Genomic DNA, 21,332 nt, shown 5'->3' with positions numbered 1-21,332 from the left:
CACTTGGGAGCACTGTATATAAGCCGACCCCTAAGGCCTGTTCCTCACTCTGGAGTGCCTTAATAAAGACTGAGGTCACTGTTACTTTAACCTCCCTGTGTGCAGTCTCATCTGTGTTAGGTACACAACAGTAATGATGAAAGCCATTGCCAGATCTCATGTATGGTGGCCGGGAATTGACTCTGAGCTGGAATCATGTATGCATCAGTGCAACATTTGCATGCAGCTCAGCAAAGCACCAGCGGAATCGCCGCTGAATCTGTGGTCCTTGCCGTCCAAACTATGGTCCAGGATCCACATAGACTTTGCAGGTCCCTTCCTGGGAAAGATGTTTTTAGTTGTGGTGGATGCATATGTGAAGTGGATAGTGTGTATAATCATGTAATCCAGCACATCCACAGCTACCATTGAGAATCTCAGTGTCATGTTCGCGATACATGGTCTGCCTGACATCGTTGTTAGTGACAACGGATCGTGCTTCATCAGTCAGGAGTTTCAAGAGTTCATCAAACTCAATGGTATCAAACATGTAAGGTCAGCGCCGTTCAAACCTGCATCCAATGGGCAAGCAGAACGTGCTGTCCAAATCATAAAGCAGAGTATGAAGCGAGTAACCCAAGGATCACTGCAGACCCGCCTGTCATGCATACTGCTTAGTTACAGGACAAGACCACACACGCTTACCGGGGTCTTGCCTGCTGAACTAATGATGAAGAGAGGTCTTAAGACCAAGCCATCTCTTGTACACCCTGACTTAAATAATCATGTTGAATACAGAAGACAAAGTCAGCAAGGGTATCACGATCGCATATTTCTGTACATGATCCTGTCTATGTTCTGAATTAATGTCAAGGGTCCCAAGTGGATCACTGGTACTATCATGGCCAAGGAGGGCAACAGAGTATTTATTGTCAAGCTCAAAAATGGGCAAACATGCAGGAAACATATGGATCAGACAAAGCTGTGGCACACAGACGAACCGGAACAGTCGGAGGAAGAGACAATCGGCGACCAACCAACCTACCCCCAGTCATCAGAGGACTCAGTGCTCATCAGTGAATCGGGACTTTCAATCACTGACATGTTCAATGAAAATGGACTTTCAATCCCTGACATGGCCATTGCCACTCCCACCAGGTCAGCCACCCAGCCACCAGTCACAACAGACTCTGAACACTCACCCAAGGCTGGAGTTGAACTGAGACGGTCAACCCGGGAGCGTAAAACACTGGACCTTCTCACGTGTGTGCAGCCCAAGTATAAAAGGCCAGCCATTTTGTATATTTGTCACTTTGGGCCTTAATAAAGCAGAGCCAAGGTTATACCTCTTGAAGTTAAACAGTACTCAGTCTAACAGTTATTGCATGCACAACAGCCAGGATATCAGGCTTTACCATGGTGCAGGGCACCATCGACTGCACATCATATCAATGGTGAGATGTTCCATAACCGCAAAGGCTACAACTTACTTAAGGTGCAGTTGGTGTGCGACCACGCCGAGCACAACATCCTGGCAGCAGTCATGATGCCTTCATCCTGCACCAGTCCAGTTTGCTGTCAAACCCGAGGATAGCTGCTAGCCAACAAGGGCTATCCACTCTACATCTGGCTGATGGCTCTGCTCCGCAACCTATTACTCATGACCAGCAATCATATAATGCCAGCCATGCTGCCACAAGTAACATCATTGAGCAGACCATCAGGGTGCTCAAGCAACAGTTCCGCTGCCTTGACTGCTCGGGAGGAGCTCTCAAGTACTCACCGGAATGGGTGTCCCAATTTCTGGTGGTCTATAGCATCCTCCACAACTTGGCCATTATGAGGGCACAGTCCTTGCTACCACGTGTTCCGCGACCACCTCAGGAGGAGGAGGAGGAGGAAGAGGAGACAGCCTGCAAATTTCCATTCTGGACGGGCTGTCCATCAGCGCATCATCAGACCCCGGTTTCCTTGAATGAAACCCAGATCCCCATTGCTCAACACTTCCTCACCTTACTATCCCTCTGTCATCACAGCATCCTCTTGGCTACAATGCTGAAATGAAAGATACCACACAACAAACATTTCAGACATAATTTATAAATGATTCAATCCAAAACTACAGAACAAAGTCAACTAATCATCCTTATGCATTCCTTTAGTGCCTGTCTTCCATGTGCCTTTGCCTATCCAAAGTGTTGCTACAAAGTGCTACCCCAGTGGCTGCAGCATGGCTGGTGGAAGGCTGTTGACTTTCAGTGGGAGAAACTGCAGATGGCCTCGCAGGATGACCTTGAGCAACTCTGGGCCTAGAAAGCCCGGCTGTAGACTGCACCACCTCAGCATGGGCGGCAGCAGTCTGGACTGGCTGGCTAACAGGCAACAGCAAGAGCACTGGCAGAGTGGCAGTCGTGGAAGTACGAATGTTGTCATCCTGAGAGAAAACAATAGGTTTGCGTTCCACAGAGCCACTGTCACTCCCTCCGGGGCGGCACCTCAGCAACCCTAGTAATCTGTTGGAGCTCAGATTGTGGGACTGGTGTGACATCCTGCAAGCCCCTTTGCACACTTGTAAACCCAACCACAGTGCCATCAGTCTGAGATTGTGTGGCAGCAAGCTGAGACTGCATGAGAGCAGTCTGAGCTTTCATAGCAGCACTGAGACGTTGGGTCGCTTCCACTTGTGCTGCAATGAAAGCTGAGACATTGTCCATCAGACCCAGCATCATGGTTGGGTCCACAAGTGTTCTAATGGAGTTGCCCATCACTTCCATCCTGGAAATCACGGGCTCCAAACACTGCACAAAGCCCTGTGTAAAGTTGGAACTGGAGCCCTCTATGCTCCTTGACAGTAACAAGAGGCTCTCTGGCAGGCCTGCCATTGCACCAAGCCTTTCTGTGTGCGTACCCATCACCCTTCTTCTGAAGGCAGCCCCTTTCGACATCCTCATCGGACTCCTGTGCAGCAAAACACGTGCGCGATGTCGCCCTCTGGAGAGCTGGCACCTGCGCTACCCTTTCTTCCTGCCCTGCCCTGCCCTGCCTGATGACATACCTTGTGCAGATCCTGCCTCTATACTACCCTCTAAAGTACACGCGGTGTCAGTTTCTGAGCTGGTGCCTGTGAGTGTCAGATCGAGTGACCGTGTCTCTTCACCTCTATTAATCTCCTCCTCTTGTTCTTATTGCATTAGCTGGGCTGATTGGAATTCTTGGGTATCTGAAAGAAGAATAGCACAAGGGCCGGGTTGTGGTGAGGGAGGTAGGGAAGCAATATGTGCATGCTTACACCATCATCAGCTTGGAAGTGAGAAGTGATTGTGGGATGAGGAGGAAGTGGGATACGAGAAGAAGGATTAGGTATGAGCATACCGTCATCATGAATGCTTTCAGCCTCACCGATCGCCACGGACTCCATCATGGCCCCTCCAATAATTTCTAGAACTGTCTCCTCCAGCTGGGTCATGTTCTGCAGCCGTGCCGGCTCCCACATTTGTAGCTGCTGCTGGTGCTGGTTATGCAGCACCTTGGCTTGCAAGATAAAGGGAAGTGTGTCAGTGAGTGTGGTGCAATGTGTTTGGGTGATGTGCCTGTCATGGTTGAATAGCTGACAGTGTGTGCAAGATGTGAGTGTGAGGCTTGCAACAGTGTAAGTGTGTGAGGTTGAGGTGAAGCTATGAGTGGTGATTGCTCGAGATTGTTGGTCGGTGAGTGATGGGTGTGCGAGGCTAGAGCTGCAGTGATGGAATATGGTATTTGAAGATGCATTCACTGACCCTGACCAGTGTGTGGTCATTAAACTTCTTTCGACACTGGATCCAGGTCCTGGGGGAAAGACTGGTGGCACTGGCTGCTTCAGCAATCTGTTCCCACTGCCTTTTTACAGTCAGTCTGGAGGGCCTCCTGACCCCTTGCAGATAGAGGATCTATCTCCTCCTTTTGACCCCCCGCACTAAAGACTTAAGTGCTGCATCAGGAACCTAGATGCCATTTCTCTATCCTGTTGCGACATTGGTAACTTCTCCTTCCTTAGCTCCACTAAGAATAAGGTGCTTATTTCAGAAAGCACCTCCCCTTTATGAAGTGCAGACAGCGTTTCATACTGCAGGCTAGATTTAAATAGAGATCACTTCCCACAAAATTGGGCCTCCTGCTGAATGCTGAGCCAGCCAGCAGCATGTTCAGCACTGGGCTCAGCGTTTTAATCATGTTAATTAGCAGGCAGCACAAATTTTCTCACCTGTTTTTGGGCCTTATCAAATTTAGCCCCTCAGTCTTTTCAGGATTTATTTTCCAAAGATCATTTTTCAAAAATAAAAATGTTACAACTCTTCTCACAGAACTCACAAAACGACAAGAAACTTTGGGCTAGACTTTCCACTAGGTGGCTAAGGCCCCCCAAAAAGGGCCATGTTCCAGCGATGTAGGACGCCTCGGCCTTGCTGATTGCCGGCACAAGGCCCATTTATTTTTTTGTGATTTTCCACTTGGCCTTACCCCGGTGATGTCGAATGGGTGATGTGATTTTTTCGGCGATCTCACGATCGCCCACCGAAAATGGAAGTAAAAAATAAAGCTTCCCTAGCAATGCTATTCTGCACATGTGTGGGATGGTTTTTTTTGTGTTTTTTTGCTGCATCTTGAGAGGTCAGGGGTGATCACACACGCTCAGAAGCACAGGGAGGGTCAGAGAGAGAGAGAGAGGAAGGAAGAGAGGAAGAGCTGTTTGTGGTTGGTGGAAGTGATTTTTGAATTCAGATTGAAAAATAATTATTCTTATCGACTTAAAATTATTTTTTTTGCACAATATTGCAAAATAATACAATATCATATATTATATAATATATTGAAATATATATTGAAATATAATAGATATAACAGATAAAACAAAGAATGGAGGGAGAAAGTGATCGGAAAAGGGTTAAACCCTTTCGCGAGGAGGCCAACGAGGCACTCGTTAACATAGTAAGTGGCAGGTGGGATGACTTGACATGGGGTGGGCATGGGAAACCTCCACCCCGTGCATATCGGAAAATATGGGCCGAGATTGCCGATGTCATAACCTCGGCCTCAAATGAAGTATGTACACCTGACTAGTGCAGGAAAAGGTGGAACAGCTTGTTGGCAGCAACCAGAGTAAGTTGCATTTTATATTTTAAATTTTACATTTGTAATATTTAAATGATGCATGCAAATTTTAATTGGAATTTTGAATGTCATTTCGTTATAGTATTAATTAATTCAATTATGAATTAATTTATGCATCCTAACACTAAGTTGAATTTTATATTATGAAATATTGTTCATATGCAATGCAATGCAAATTTCTAATTGAACATTTAAATCTGTCAATCTTAAATGTTTATTACCAAGTCCATTAGCTTATGCCATGCAATGTTATCTTATCATTTACAGAAGAAGATATCTATCAATTGTGCTGAGCAGAGGAGGACGGTCGGCGGCTCTGCTCAGGTGCAGATTTTATTGGAATACGAGGAGCGTGCGGTCGCCTTAGTGGGGCCTGACAACTGTTCAGTCACGACCTGTGGTGTGGTCAAACCCATCCTTGAGTCTCGTGAGCAATGGGAACTGTGCAATGTGTCTAACATTATTAAATACATCTTAAAAATATCTTAGTTACGCATGTAATGTTCTGCAATTATAATGCAATATGATATATACTTTTAATGTACTCTTGATTTACGAACGAAGTCATGTCAGTCTTGGTGAACCCTTGTGCATATGGGGTATTGAAAAGTATTCTTATGTTATGGGTTATTGTAAAATTGATATGTATTGATATGTATGTTTACTAATAATGAGCACCGTTAATGTCCTAATAAGTTGTTTAGAAATGTCATTCGTCTTTTTAAGGTCAAGTGTCGTTCGAGTCAGTGGGCTCATCCACTACTCCTGCACCATCAAATACCTCGCAGGAGGAAGAGGAGGAACAGCTGCCGACTATGGAGCAAGAGCAGGAGGAGGAGGAAGAGGACGATATTATTTTTGTGGGGGGGGGAATAACTTGCGGCCATATCTATGAGATGGATGATGCACCAGGACCAAGCGGAGTGCAGGTAATGACACCAAGGCGCGAAATATTGCAAACGCCGACCCCACGGAGGTCGGGTCAGTGGGGTGAGCAATCGCCTACCATGGAGGGCCAGACGGAGAGCTTGATATCCCTGTGCAGGGAGACGGTCGCAATCGTTCGTGACCTTATCCAGGGTTTCGCGGGTTTCTCCACAAACTGGAGCCAGTTCTCCACGAACTGGAGCTAGTTTCCAGCAACCTGGAGCGAGTTCAGCATGAACATCTCCAACTGATCTTCCATTTAAACACAGGCAGCACGAGAGACGTTGGAGGCCATTCGTGAGCAGGCTGCTGCAACCAATGCCCTTCGGCATGCATTGCTGGCTGCACACGGCGCTGCACCCCAAGGTGTCGTGTCAGCTCGCAGCGAGACCCCGAGCATGCCAGCGAGTATGGAGGACACAGTTCCTCCTGACTCGGAAGTGGAGCCTCAGGCTTCAACTTCCACTCCTTCACCTCCACCACGGCAGGAAGTCTTGCCATCCCACACTGCACAACGTGCTCGTGTCGGTCAGCGTAGACCAAAACGGACGGGTGGGGTAAGAACACGGGGTGGGATAGGACCTGGAGGGAAACGTGGCCGCAGGTAGGGTGGGGGGGGGTGTCTTTCATTGTTGAATTGTGTTTTTTGTTGTTTGAAAATTGTTAACGTTTTGTTCAAGGGATTTGAGGGAAGGGTGGGTTGGGGGACGGGGGTGGAGGGAGGTTGTTGTTAAATAGTTTAAAAAAAATTAATTCTTTAGTTGTCTTTGTTAATGAAAAAAAATCTTTAATTCAACAAATTTTGTGCCTTCTCTCTTAGTTACATTAGTTAACAAATTTACAGTTGTTCATCCTTATTTGTTTATTCTTTTATTATAGCAGTACTTTACTTAAATTTTACTTAAAGTAAGCATTAATTCCGATGATAGGCCAGTGCAGGCAAGACAACAAGGAAACCCCACACAAATGAAACTTGTGATTAACCCTAACTGTAAACGAACATTTGAATATCCACAATGATAGTTTATGCAAAGCGTTCATTAATGAGCTGCTGATGCAACAGCTTAGCGGCCGTGTGACTGCCCCTGGCCACTGGTCTTCGGGAGGGGGGTGGTGGTACCGGTGCTAGATCGCCAGGCTGATTGCGCTCCCCTATGTCCTTGCCTGAATCCTCTTCCGCCTCTTCCTCCTCTTCATCCTCGCCGGCTGGCTCTTCCATCTCCCCTCCTTCTGGAGGTGGACCTGCAGCCCGATCTGAAATTACTTGTTCTCTCCTTATAGCTAGGTTATGCAGCATGCAACACACCCACAATAAACTCTGCGACCTGGTCAGGGTGGTACTGGAGGCTGCCTCCCGAATGATCCAGGCATCTGAAGCGCTGCTTTAGGACTCCAATTGTTTTGTCAACAATGTTGTGCGTCGCTATGTGACTTTCATTATAACGTTTCTGTGCTTCAGTGACGAGATTACGCAGAGGGGTCATCAGCCAACTGGCAAGGCCTTTTCCTTTATCCCTCAGCATCCAACCGTGACCTTCTGGCTGACTGACAAACAGGTCCGGAATAGCACTTTCACATAGGATGTGCGCATCATGGATGCTGCCAGGAAATGTAGCATTTACTGTCATAATTGTTTAATTGTGGTTCGACAACAAGCTGCACATTTAGGGAGTGGAACCCCTTTCTGTTATGAAACACCTCCGTGTTCTTTAAGGGTGCTTTCAGGGGCAATGTGCTTACAGTCTATTGCTCCCTGTACCTTGGGGAAGTGTGATATCCTGTAGAAACCCAAAGCCCTCTCGGTCTGTGCCTCCCTGGTCATTGGGAAGCTTATGAAGTCCATCCTGCAAGGGTAAAGGGCTTCAATCACCTGTCGAATGCAGCAGTGTGTAGCATGCTGAGAGATATGGCAGATGTCGCCAGCTGAAGCCTGAAAAGATCCCGATGTGTAGAAGGCTAGGGCAACAGTAACCTTCACCTCAATGGACAGTGCAGCTCTAATGGTGCTGGAAGGCTACAAATCATCCTTGACGAGTTGGCATATCTCATCGATGACGTCCTTTCGGAATCGCAGCCTCCTAAGCCAAGCGTTTTCAGAAAAGTTCAGGTAAGATTGCTTTTCCAAGTACCTTCGTTGGCTATACGGTCTCCTCCTCTGTCTTCGTCTCCTTCTACGCATTACTCTGCCACCTCTTCGATTGATCCTTTCAGTAACCAGTGTGTGAGCAGTTACAATTAATGGCAGGGAAAGTATAGGCCCCATCACTATCAATAATTACTTTAACTAATTTAAAATAATCTCTCTACTCTCTAATCACTGTACTCTGTACTCTCTACACTGTATACCAGTCAGTTTAATAGGCCCCAACAATATCAGTAAATAATTTCACTATATAAAAGCTACTTCCAAAATAATTTCACTATATAAAAGCGATTTCCAAAATAACTCTATAATACCTACTTTATATACCCTGATCTAATATTCTGAGTATCTTTAAATAACTCTCTAAATAACTCACAACTATTTAGCTCCTTCTTTTCTGTTGCCTCCACCTTTCCTCCGATCTTCAAAATGGCGTCCGTTGTGCCCATTTCCTTCTGTTAAGCCCAGTAAAAGCAACTATTTCTCAGCAATCTTTTGACCTTGCATCAGCCCAGCGAAGTGCATGCTAGGTGCCGAAACTTGGGATGGGCCTTGTGTAGGCGATCATTTCGGCGATCATTTCGGCGATGTGAGTGGAAACTTGGGCACCTGTTTTTCCAGGATTGTTTTGGGCCTAGTTTCCACTTTTTCATCAAAATGGGTGATAGAGGTCCGTGTTGGGCAATAGATGGACCTTAGATAGGCGATGTGAAGTGGACAGTCTAGCCCAAATTGACAAACACTAAACTTAAGCTTTAGGGACAATTAAAGGGAAAGATTTTCTGGGTTATAATTGTAATGAAATTATAAACTTATTTGTTTTTTGCGAAGACTCATGTAAGCGCCACAAAGGAGTTCTCAGCTTGTTCAGACAAAGCTCCAAATACAGTTATATATATTGAACTGATATCAGCCAACAACTGCATCAGCATTTCACCTTCAGTCTCTCTTTCGCGCCTCCCAACACAGAACTTGCTGGATTTTGCCTTTATCACTTTCTCCCTCTCATTCCTTCGGGCCAAGAACTTGCTGCGACTTCACCTTCCCATACTGCAGTCTTTGTAGACTGTCGCAGCATGTTAGTGTTTGCTACACCTAGTCCACAGGGGAAATCTTACGTCAAAGACTTTATTTGTCTGCTTGAATTTCCACTAATCAATCATATTTCAGTTCTGGAAATCATTTTAATTTTGCTTTTAGTCTGGTCTCTGCCACAAATTTTATCTGTACTTAAAAATAAATGTAGTCCTAATTTTAGTCTAGTTGATAAAAAAATACAGTAATTTGAATCAATGATTATTTTTCTCTTCATGCTAGACAATAAAAACACTGCCCACAATGCACTTTAGTATTATCTGCTCTCTGAATTCTCTTAGCCACATAATCCAGTAATATGCGACAAATTGGTAACTGATTAGGAAGATATTTTTAATTGGCATTTGCATTGGTATCAAATGTTTTTACTGCTTTTCCTCTATTTTATTTCACCTATGTGAACTGTGAGATTTGAATTTTACAAAAACATGTATAATAATGTATTTTTATATGTAAACATCATTATTAGCTCACTAAAGTTCTGACATTGGGGGTAAAAGCAGAGTGCTTAATATGTCCAGTCATACAGAAGCAGCAATCAACAAATCGAGTTCTGAGGTGTACCGCCAAACATTACATTGCCAGTGAGATAATGCCATGCTACAAGTACTGTCAATGGAGAGTAAAATCGGGTGATGTGTAAAATGAGTGGCCGATCCAATCCCATCAATTTCCTGTAGGCGGTCTGAGTTAAAATGATCCCCAATTATTTCAGGGTTCTATTGAGAGTGGCCAATGTAATATCCATTTTCAAAATGGGAGATAATCATATGTCAGTTAGGCAACATATGTGGCAGGAAAAATTTGGAACCTACAATTATAGATGAAATTACTCAATATCTAGATGAAGAGAAAATACTTAGAAGCAGCCACACGGATTTTAGAAAGGAAAGTTATGCTTCACAAACCTGAGAAAAGTTTCTTGAGGAAGTGACAGATACGGTGGATGGGGGAAATGCAGTGGATGCAGTGCACATGGACTTTGACAAAATTCCAGACAGGAAACTATTGAAGAAGATTAAGGAGTGTGGAAGTCGAGGAAAAGTAGCAAATTGAATTAAAAACTGGTTAGAAGTTGGGAAACAGAGAATGGGAGTTAAAGGCAATTTCTTAGACAGGTTGGAAATAGATAGTGGTGATTCACAGGGGGTCTATTCTGGATTGGCTTTTGTTCATCACGTATGTCAATGATTTGGATATAGGGCTAGAGAACGGTAGCCAAATTTGCAGAAACTAATAAGAACATAAGAAATAGGAGCCATTTGGCCCCTCGAGCCTGCTCCACCATTTAATAAGATCATGATCATGGGCTCAGCTCCACTTCCCCGCCCACTTCCCTTAACCCTCCCGGTATTGCTCAAAAATCTGTCTATCTCCGCCTTAAATATATTCAATGACCCAGCCTCCACAGCTCTCTGGCGCAGAGAATTCCATAGATTTACAACCTTCTGAGATCTTAGTTTTAAATGGGTGGCACCTTATTTTGAGACTATGTCCCCTAGTTTTAATTTCCCCATGAGTGGAAATATCCTCTCTGCATCCACCTTGTTGAGCCCCCGCATTATCTTAGATGTCTCAATAAGATCACCCCTCATTCTTCTGAACTCCAATGAGTATAGGCCCAACCTACTCAACCTATCATCATAAGTCAACTCCCTCATCTCTGGAATCAACCTAGTGAACCTTCTCTGAACAGCCTCCAATGCAAGTATATCCTTCCTTAAATACGGAGACCAAAAATGTACGCAGTACTCTAGTTGTAGCCTCAACAATACCCTGTACAGTTATAGCAAGACTTCTCTGCTTTTATACTCTATCCCCCTTGCAATAAAGGCCAACATTCCATTTGCTTTCCTGATTACTTGCTGTACCTGCATACTAATTGTTTGTGTTTCATGAACAAGGACCCCCAGGTCTCTGTACTGCAGCACTTTGCAATTTTTCTCCATTTAAATTATAATTTGCTTTTCTATTTTTTCTGCCAAGTGGATAACCTCACATTTTCCCACATTATACTCCATCTGCCAAATTTTTGCCCATTCACTTAGCCTGTCTTATATCTCTTTGCAGATTTTTGTGTCCTCCTCACAATTTGCTTTCCCACCCATTTTTGTATCATCAGCAAACTTGGCTACTTTACACTCGATTCCTTCATCCAAGTCATTAATATAGATTGTAAATAGTTGAGGCCCCAGCACCGATCCCTGCAGCACCTGACTAGTTACTGTTTGCCAACTGGAAAATGATCTGTTTATCCCGACTCTGTTTTCTGTTAATTAGCCAATCCTCTATCCATGCTAATATATTATCCCCAACCCCGTGAACTTTTATCTTGTGCAGTAACCTTTTATGTGGCACCTTATCGAATGCCTTCTGGAAATCCAAATACACCACATCCACTGGTTCCCCTTTATCCACCCTGCTCGTTACATCCTCAAAGAACTCCAGCAAATTTGTCAAACATGATTTCCCTTTCATAAAACCATGCTGACTCTGAATGATTGAATTATGCTTTTCCAATTATAGGAGGCAAAGCAAATAATTCCGATGACCAACGGAAGCTGCAAAAGGGATACTAATAAGTGAAATGGGTAAAAAACTTGACAGGTGCAATTCAATGTCAATTAATGTGGCGTGGGACATTTCGGTAAACTAAAGGTAATAATTATACTTTGGATGAGGGAAGGTTGGGTGATGCAGATGACCATAGGGATTTGGGGATCAGGTTCACAAGATATTAAAAGAAGTACCTCAAGCGGATAAGGCCATAAAATAAAAGCTAATGGAATACTGGGTTTCAATGCAAAAGGGGTAGAGGGGCAAATTGAAATGCAATGGTGAATTTATATAAAACCTCAGTCACAACAGAGTTGGAATACTGTTCTGGGCTCTGTATTAGTTCATGGGGTCATCAAGGTCCAGGTCGGTGATTAAAGCGTGGGCAGATACAGCAGGAGCGACGAGAGACTGTGGAGGGATGTGATCGGGGCCCAGGAGAGGCCAGGGGCCAGCGGCAGCACGGGCCAGCCCACACTGCTATATGTGTGCCCGCTAGGTCCGTGCAGCAGAGCTGGTCTCCAGTCGTCTTGGGTAATCCTTGCCATTGGACCAAGACCTAGCTCTGTCAAGCCCGTGTGGTGGCTGGTGTGCAACTGCCACCACAAGTTAAAAAAAATCCATGCACAGGCATCTTCTACCCTTGAGGATGTAGTTCAGGTCCTTCATTGAAACACCTGTGAACTCATCCTTTTTTGGCGTGGAAGCAAGTCATCCTCGTTTTGAGGGACTGCCTGTGACTGACTATGGGATGGATGTTGAAACATTGGACAATGTACAGCACACATTTATTAAGATGTTGTCTGGTGTGAGGAAATACAAATACAAAGTAAGACTCGAAAAATCTGGGCTGTTTTCATTAGAATAGGGAAGAATATGGGGTGATTTGAGAGAGGTTCTTAAATTATGAGGAATGAGATAGAGTAGATAAAAGCAGACTGTTGCCAGTGATTGAGAGAACATAGATATATAAAATTATGTGTGAAAGATTTAGGATAGAGAGCGGCAGAAACGTTTTTACACAGGGGGATGTGAAGCTGGGGAATGCGGAAAGAAGAAATGAGTAAAGGCCGTTCAGTTCATTTATGGGATTACAGTCTCCACTTAGAGAATAGATAGGGATTTATGTGAGAACATACACTGTGAACTTCAAAGTCTGACCGTGAATTTCTATTAAAATACATTTTCTAAATTATAGGAGCAAGCAATTCATTACTAGGTTACATTTGGATTTATTTTAAACTCGAGTGTTCTATGAATATATTAATTAGTAGCAGAGGCAGAGAAAGTGTTAAGCCGTGCATGGATAATGAAAGCTCCATAATTTCAAAGTACAATGAATACCTGCAGCCACTGTGACTGATCACTGCGCCCTGATGTCCAAGCATTAATCTTTCCCTGTTTATCCAGGCGAGCTTTACAGGGTTCCCATGTAAACATATCCATATTTAGGGTCCTAAAGATGTTGGAAGCAGTAATCTGATAATCCTGGATATGTCCTGACTTCATCCCCAGAGGCTCTGAACAGCCTAAAAGAATAAAACAAATTTAAAATAAAACATATCAGGCAAATCTTACTTGAAATACCTTTTCTAAGTAACTAAGTACAAAAACTCAGCTACACTACACTTACACTTAAATTCCAGTTATCACAGTGAAGTTTTACGTGTAGGGTGCTGAAGAATTAAAAAATCCTAAATCATCTGCCGTTTTTTTTCCACCCCATTATTCTTTCAATGTTCTAATGTCTTAACCCTATGGCACCGGCTTCTTACTGGGGCACGGTTCTGTGAGTGCCAGTTGCTGTTTAGCACCCTGTCCAACTGTATTGATATGTGGGCCTAGATAGTCAGCGACCACAGCCTATTCAAGGGAGCAGCGTGTGCTGCTGCAGCAGGGCGATGGCTGCGAAGCCAGGTCGCTGATTGCAGTGCGGGCAGGCACAGCAGGAGGGGTGAAGGAGCGGCAAGAGTTTGTAGCTGGAAGTGACCGAGGCCCAGGAGAGGCGTGAGTTTGGGGCCCAGCAGAGGCGAGGGCCCAGGGGCAGCACGGGCCAGCCCACACTGCGATATGTGTGCACACTAGGTCCGTGTAGCAGAGCTGGTCTCCAGTCGTCTTGGGTAATCCTTGTCACTGGACCAAGACCTAGCTCTGACAAACCCGTGTGGTGGCTGGTGTGCAACGGCCACCACATGTTAAAAAAATCCACGCACAGGCATCTTCCAGATGTAGTTCGGGATCTGGAATATTAGTTCGGGATCTGGAACATTGAAATACCTGTGAACTCATCCCTTTTTGGTGTGGAAGCAAGTCATCCTCACTTCGAGGGACTGCCTACGATGATGATGATTCAATCATTGGTGGAACCAAACCCAATCCTGTCCTCATCTGGCATTCACATGTGTACTTCCAGTAGTGATTATTAGCGAATGACTAGGCATGGGGATCCTGCCAGATTGCCCCTCCCTAACCCAGGAGGGCTGAAGCCAACCGTTGCATCCCCAATGCTACTACCTCAGCTGACATCATATACCCCAGCATAAATCGGGAGATTTAACCCAGCTACCCCACTACCTTAACCAGCTGAACCATTGAGGCCCATCATCTGTCACGGTTTAATGCTCTCCTTCAGGGCCAGCGTTTAAGCCATCAACTAATGTAATGGTCATCTGCACAAAATCAAACAATAGGTTTGGGGAGCCACTCTCTGGCTGGAATAGATAAAATGAAACGAGAAGTTGTGGGACATCATTTCAATCCCATAATTGAGATAACCTGATATCCGGCTTGTGAGTAATATTGGGGGGAATTTTAACATGGGCGAGTGCATGGGATTGGGTGCTGGTGGGGGGTTAAAATCGAGAAACATTCTGAGCATGTCAGGAAACGGCTCCAGCACTCCGACTTCCAGGTTTTACGGAGGTGGGACAAGGGGCAGGAAGCCAACCCGCTCCCAGGAGGCGGGTTGGCATTTTAAATATTTTATTGAGGATGGCAGCCTCTGATTTCAGTGGGCAACTGGGTTTCCCAGGCTTAGGGCAAGACGAGGACAGCTTCGGGGAGAAGATAAGCATCTTCACAGCATTGCTTGTGGGCCAGGAGGAGTAGGAGTTCTTTTCCCCATACATATACCCTCTGGGTCAGGGATCGGATCCCCCCTTCCCCCCCCCCCCCGCCACCAGGTCTGGGGACCGGATACCTCTCCCCCTGACCCCTGTGGGTGGGGATCTGACCGCTCCACCCCAACCCCACAATCAAACCTATCTGCTCTTGCTTCCGGCCCGACTAGAAGCCAAGCCTGTCAATCAGGCTGACTTCCGGGCGGGGAACCTGCCAGGACCAAAAGACGCATGCCATGGAGTTAAAACTCCACAGCAGTGGGGAAACCCGGACTTCCGGGTTTCCTATTTGAAACTTCACCCCGCACACGCCCCCCCCGGCTTACGCAACCCGCCCCTGTTAATATCTAGGCCATTGTATCCCATGGTGCTTCAGCATACACTGTGATTACTTTCTGCTTAAGTAAGAAATTAACAATGAAAGTTAGTTGGAAATGTTCATTTTAAATGAAAGTTATATTGATGGCTGAATAGGAGCAGTTATTTGGGCAGCACAATTCATTCATGACATTACTGGAGCTGAGATTTATGCCGCCGCGTAAGTGGGGCACAAAACATTTGCTTCCAAACTGCCTGTTGCCAACAGATCTAGTTCTAGAAATTCGGGTATTTGTGGCTCCCATTAACACACCCTGGCACGACGTGCTAACCACTCCTGCTAAATTCGGCTTGAGTTTAGCGGCAGCGGTAACCCATAGCACATCACTCTGCTGTGCTGGCAATGATGACGTCATTACCGTGCGCAGCGCCCCGGACTCTAAATTGGGTATCGTCCCCTGAAACTGCAATGGGCGATGCCAGTGACAGCTTCAGGGGATGTGAGCAGGGCGGCTGGATGCTCACGGGGTGCAAGGTAAAGGGGTGATGTGGGCCTTTTAAAAAAAAAAAATCCCGCTGATTTTGTCATGAGCGTTTTGAACGATCGGTGAGCCCGGCACTCTGCTTGAGCGCTGGGCTGTTGGCAGGGCAACCCGCTCCCCGGTGGTCCAGGTAGGACCCTTTCATGAATGCAGAGTTTGCAGTGTGGGTCCTTCCCGTTAATGAAAGGAAGAGTCCCTCCCATGCGGCAGCACTACACGGTCCAGTGCGTAGCGCTGCGCCCCGCTTCCGACCCGTTCACCCCAGAAAGGAAGTGGAGCGCGTTATTTTGTGCTCCACTTCCTTTTGGGGGCGGTAAACCCAATTTCCCACGAGAGGCAAGACTTCTGTGCCTGGCGCAAAGTCTCGCACCTCACGAGTGTTACCGTCTCCAAATAGGACGGTACCCAATTTTCCCCCTTAGAATATAAACAGAATCGGAAGTAATTAGTGAGGCAAACCCGTAGATGTACAGCTTTATATTTATGATTACTGTGGGGTAAGTTGTAGGCTCTGCTTCCTTTTAGGAACCAGTACAAGACTAATGAAAAAGGCAAATATCCAAAGGTGCGATTTTAACCCCACCTGCCCACCAGAAACCATGCGTGTGGGTAGTTACCCACCGGAAAGCATGCAGGGAAGCCGTTGAGGTTAGCCTGCCAGGCTGAGCTGGGTTGGAAGAGAATCAGCCCTAGAAGAGGCCGAAAAAGCTACGTTTTTTTTCTTTTCTTTGTGGGATCAGGTGGAGCAAGAGTGCACTGCCAGATCCCACAAGGAAGGTTTTCGTCTCCCCTGCCTTGGAACTTTCCTCTGATGATGCAAGATCCCTGTGGATGCCCCTAGGCCCTGATCCCATCAACTACTTTGTATTTCTGGGCCATATGATTTTCTCCCACTTCCTGCTGACTTCGCACCCTCAAGGCAGATTCTTTGTACTTCTGGCAATTCAGGATATGCTCATTTATTAAGTTATTAAAACAAGTATATTATGCTCAAATTTGGCATTAAAAAAAATTCACTGAAAAACCTTATGTAGAAGTGCATTCATATTGGCTGTCTTACATTTACTCAGATTTAGAAACCCATTGTGGCAATTCATTTAATTGCTCGTTGTAATTTCCTTGAAATGTAGAAATCACTTCCATTGGGAATACCAATTATGTGGCAAATTTTTCCATTATGAACCACTGCAAAGTGCTGTCAAATACTCACACATCATATTTTACTGTAATGATATTGCAGAAACACTGCTTTACGCTTATCTACTTAAAGCAGAGGTCAGAGGTACATATGCTTGACCCCGATTTGTGCTTTTCTATAATATACTGTACTGTTTTCAGTTCCAATTTTTCCTTGGATGCAGGAGTGCGATTGTGGGTGCAAATGGAGTTTTCTTCTGCAATAGCACAGTTACAAATTTGGGCCTGCTGTATACCTTCTTGGATTCGGTGGTGTTAGTTGCTCCCATATGTGGATCCCACGTTCCTTCAGTGAGTTGACTCACAGTACCCTGTATCTATTTGTGTGAAATAGTATAACTGGAAATGGAACAGGGAATCAAATGGATATCACGGCCCCGATATTTACGGGGAGGCGTGACTGTGACCGGGAGCCCTGGAAATGCCAGGTTTCCCACCTTGCAGCCGGGAATAGTCCCCGGCAATCAGAGAAGATCAGGGGTTGGTGGAGAGGCTCGGAGCATGGCAATGAGCAGGGAGGGAGAGATCACATAAGGAAGCTGGGGGGGGGGGTATGAAGATCATGTGGGAAATTGGCCAATCACAGGAAGGGATAGCAAGAAAGGAGAGATCGCAGAGGGGTGGCGGGGTGGGGGGGTGGGGGAAGTGGGAAGAGATCACGGGGGTTGGTGGGAAGGAAGATCACCTCCCCCACGAGGCCGCCAATGCCCCCCCGCCCCCACAGGCTTCCGATCCCCTCTGGAAGCACCTCTGGATGAGGTGCTTATTAATTACTGAAAATAGCTAACAAATTGCTCATTATCTTCAGTCTTTAGGGAAATAACTTCAATGCCTAACTCATTAGCATTTTAACCGCTTTTCCTCTCAATGCTTTTTTTTAAACTTGTGTGCATATGCTTAATTTTAACAATCGTAACATTTAAATGCAATTCCTTTCCAAATTCTCTCAGTGCAAAAATGGTCCAAAAATCCTAAAATGTGACAAACACCAATGCCTTTCCTGCAGCAGTATCATGGTGAAGCTAAGGGAAGATGTATAATTCTAAAACTGAGCAAAGTAATACTTCACGTAACATAACTTAGTTCCACACTCAAATATTTTTAAAGAACCAAGAAAATATCTGAGCCTTTGGCATAAATCCCTACAAGTTACTTCACTGGCTTACTGCATGGTGGAATATTAATTTCTACAGAAAAGAAGGCCTAAGTTCAATTCCCAGAGCAGCAGATAGGATCCAAAAATTATTTTCAACATTCCTGGGTGTTGGAGAAGAATGCAACAGCTTGGGTCTCCACCTCTGGTTGCTATAATAACTCGTGCTTCAAATTGCATTTGTGCAGATGGTGATCCACCATGTCATTGAGTACTCTGCAGGCAGTCACTGCTTAGATTCACAAATGAAGAATGACACGTTGGCAAGACACCAGAGGGCTATTGGCATCTGTGGACCATATCCTAGCAGGAAAGGAAGCAAACATGAGAGGGGGGGGGGGGGGGACATTTTCAACAATCTTTACATCTTCCCTCTCCAAACAAACTTCCCAGGAAATTGCAAATTCTATCTGTGCATCACTCCCTACATCAAATTCTCTGAAGCAGAAAAATGAGATGTTCCACCAGAGTTATGCTGCATTGTCACATGTTCATTTGTGTGCACTGAACAATTTGTGACTTTTCAACGTCAATACAGGACAGCGGGTCACAGAGGGGACAGTCGGTCAGTCAGTGAGGGAGAGCAGGTCAGAGAGGGGATCGACAGTCAGTCAGTGAGGGAGAGCGGGTCAGAGAGAGGACAGTGGGTCAGTCAGTGAGGGAGAGCGGGTCAGAGAGGGGATAGACAGTCAGTCAGTGAGGGAGAGCGGGTCAGAGAGAGGACGGCGGGTCAGTCAGTGAGGGAGAGCGGGTCAGAGAGGGGACGGTGGGTCAGTCAGTGAGGGAGAGCGGGTCAGAGAGAGGACGGCGGGTCAGTCAGTGAGGGAGAGCGGGTCAGAGAGGGGATGGTGGGTCAGTCAGTGAGGGAGAGCGGGTCAGAGAGGGGATGGTGGGTCAGTCAGTGAGGGAGAGCGGGTCAGAGAGGGGGGGATGGGGAAAGAGCAAGTGACTGAGATTAACTGGATAGCTCTTTCAAAGAAACTATAGGAATTGGAGACATTTGTATGTTTATATTCAGCACTGTGGTTTATGCTGGACTGGAGGGTAGCTAATGTAACACCACTTTTTTTAAAAAGGAGGGAGAGAGAAAATGGGTAATTATAGACCGGTTAGCCTGGCATCAGTAGCGGGGAAAATGTTGGAATCAATTATTAAAGATGAAATAGCAGCATATTTGGAAAGCAGTGACAGGATCGGTCCAAGTCAGCATGGATTTATGAAGGGGAAATCATGCTTGACAAATCTTCTGGAATTTTTTGAGGATGTAACTAGTAGAGTGGACAAGGGAGAACCAGTGGATGTGGTGTATTTGGACTTTCAAAAGGCTTTTGACAAGGTCCCACATAAGAGATTGGTGTGCAAAATTAAAGCACATAGTATTGGGGGTAATGTACTGACGTGGATAGAGAACTGGTTGGCAGACAGGAAGCAGAGAGTCGGGATAAATGGGTCCTTTTCAGAATGGCAGGCAGTGACTCGTGGGGTGCCGCAGGGCTCAGTGCTGGGACCCCAGCTGTTTACAATATACATTAATGATTTAGATGATGGAATTGAGTGTAATATCTCTAAGTTTGCAAATGACACTAAACTGGGTGGCGGTGTGAGCAGTGAGGAAGATGCTAAGAGGCTGCAGGGTGACTTGGACAGGTTAGGTGAGTGGGCAAATGCATGGCAGATGCAGTATAATGTGGATAAATGTGAGGTTATCCACTTTGGGGGCAAAAACACGAAGGCAAAATATTATCTGAATGGCAGCAGATTAGGAAAAGGGGAGGTGCAACGAGACCTGGGTGTCATGGTACATCAGTCATTGAAAGCTGGCAGCAGGCGGTGAAGAAGGCAAATGGTATGTTGGCCTTCATAGCTAGGGGATTTGAATATAGGAGCAGGGAGGTCTTACTGCAGTTGTACAGGACCTTGGTGAGGCCTCACCTGGAATATTGTGTTCCTTTTTGGTCTCCTAATCTGAGGAAGGACGTTCTTGCTATTGAAGGAGTGCGGCGAAGGTTCACCAGACTGATTCCCGGGATGGTTGGACTGACATATAAGGAGAGACTGGATCGACTGGGCCTGTATTCACTGAAGTTTAGAAGGATGAGAGGGGATCTCATAGAAACATATAAAATTCTGACAGGACTGGACAGGTTAGATGCAGGAAGAATGTTCCCGATGCTGGGGAAGTCCAGGACCAAGGATGACAGTCTAAGGATAAGGGGTAAGTCATTTAAGACTGAGATAAGAAGAAACTTCTTCACTCAGAGAGTTGTTAATCTGTGGAATTCCCTACCGCAGAGAGTTGTTGATGCCAGTTCATTGGATATATTCAAGAGGGAGTTAGATATGGCCCTTATGGCTACAGGGATCAAGGGGTATGGAGAGAAAGTAGGAAAGGGGTACTGAGGTGAAGGATCAGCCATGATCTTATTGAATGGTGGTGCAGGCTCGAAGGGCCGAATGGCCTACACCTGCACTTATTTTCTATGTTTCTATGCTGCAGTCTGGACCATTGATAGAGGGTGGAAAATTGAATCCAATTTTTCTTTGTAAAAGTAAATCAAAAAAATAGAATAGCAATAGATGTTTGAAGTGAATATTTATGGCTGCTCAGCGAAATAGAATATATTTTTTGTTGCAAGTGTTAAGGGGTGTTCTCATTGGGTACAGATGTAAATTAAGGGCACCTCAAATTGCACCATAATTCAAACCTAAAAAAGCTTACTCCTTCCATTAGCTATATTATCACAATCTCTGAGTGAGAAATCATTGGAAGTAAAATCAAGTTATGGATAGCTTGGTGTTGTAAGCAGGTGTTTCATGGTAGCTGGATTGAGATTAGCTCATTGTAACTTTTCTTTGCGAGGTGGGAAGGTGGTAGAGAGGCCAGAATATTAAAAACCTCTAAACTCCCCAACAAGGATGGGAAGTTCAGTGAGACAGAAAAAAATGGCCAATCAAGATAGCAGCGAAGTCGACAGACTTGCATTTCTATTGCACCTTCTCATGCTTCGCAGAAAAGGACATACAGTGTGATTTCAAATGCAGAAATAGCAACCTTGTTCCAATAATTATTGGTTTCTTTAAAAAATTAGGTCTGCAAGCTCCTCATACATGTTAAATAACATGCCAATTTTTACCCTGTAATCATAGCGGTACAC

The 21,332-nt window shown here is 45.3% G+C and overlaps 1 protein-coding gene across 4 annotated transcripts in view; it reads right to left on the bottom strand.

Annotated features, from left to right (window-relative positions):
* The window catches only part of LOC139267300 (EGF-like repeat and discoidin I-like domain-containing protein 3), a 342,920-nt gene that overhangs the window by 61,782 nt on the left and 259,806 nt on the right, over positions 1–21,332 (bottom strand). For 3 of the 4 annotated variants that reach the window (XM_070885392.1, XM_070885398.1, XM_070885409.1), the window contains one exon: positions 13,193–13,377. In XM_070885392.1, coding sequence (XP_070741493.1) covers positions 13,193–13,377 — 185 coding nt within the window. Of the gene's footprint in view, positions 1–8,035; positions 8,259–13,192; positions 13,378–21,332 lie in introns of those variants that run through there. The other variant, XM_070885416.1, reaches the window with a different exon arrangement.

This window comes from Pristiophorus japonicus, chromosome 1 (genome assembly GCF_044704955.1).
Source record: "Pristiophorus japonicus isolate sPriJap1 chromosome 1, sPriJap1.hap1, whole genome shotgun sequence".
Classification (NCBI taxonomy): Eukaryota; Metazoa; Chordata; class Chondrichthyes; family Pristiophoridae; genus Pristiophorus; species Pristiophorus japonicus.
This window is presented reverse-complemented; position numbering and strand designations above follow the sequence as displayed.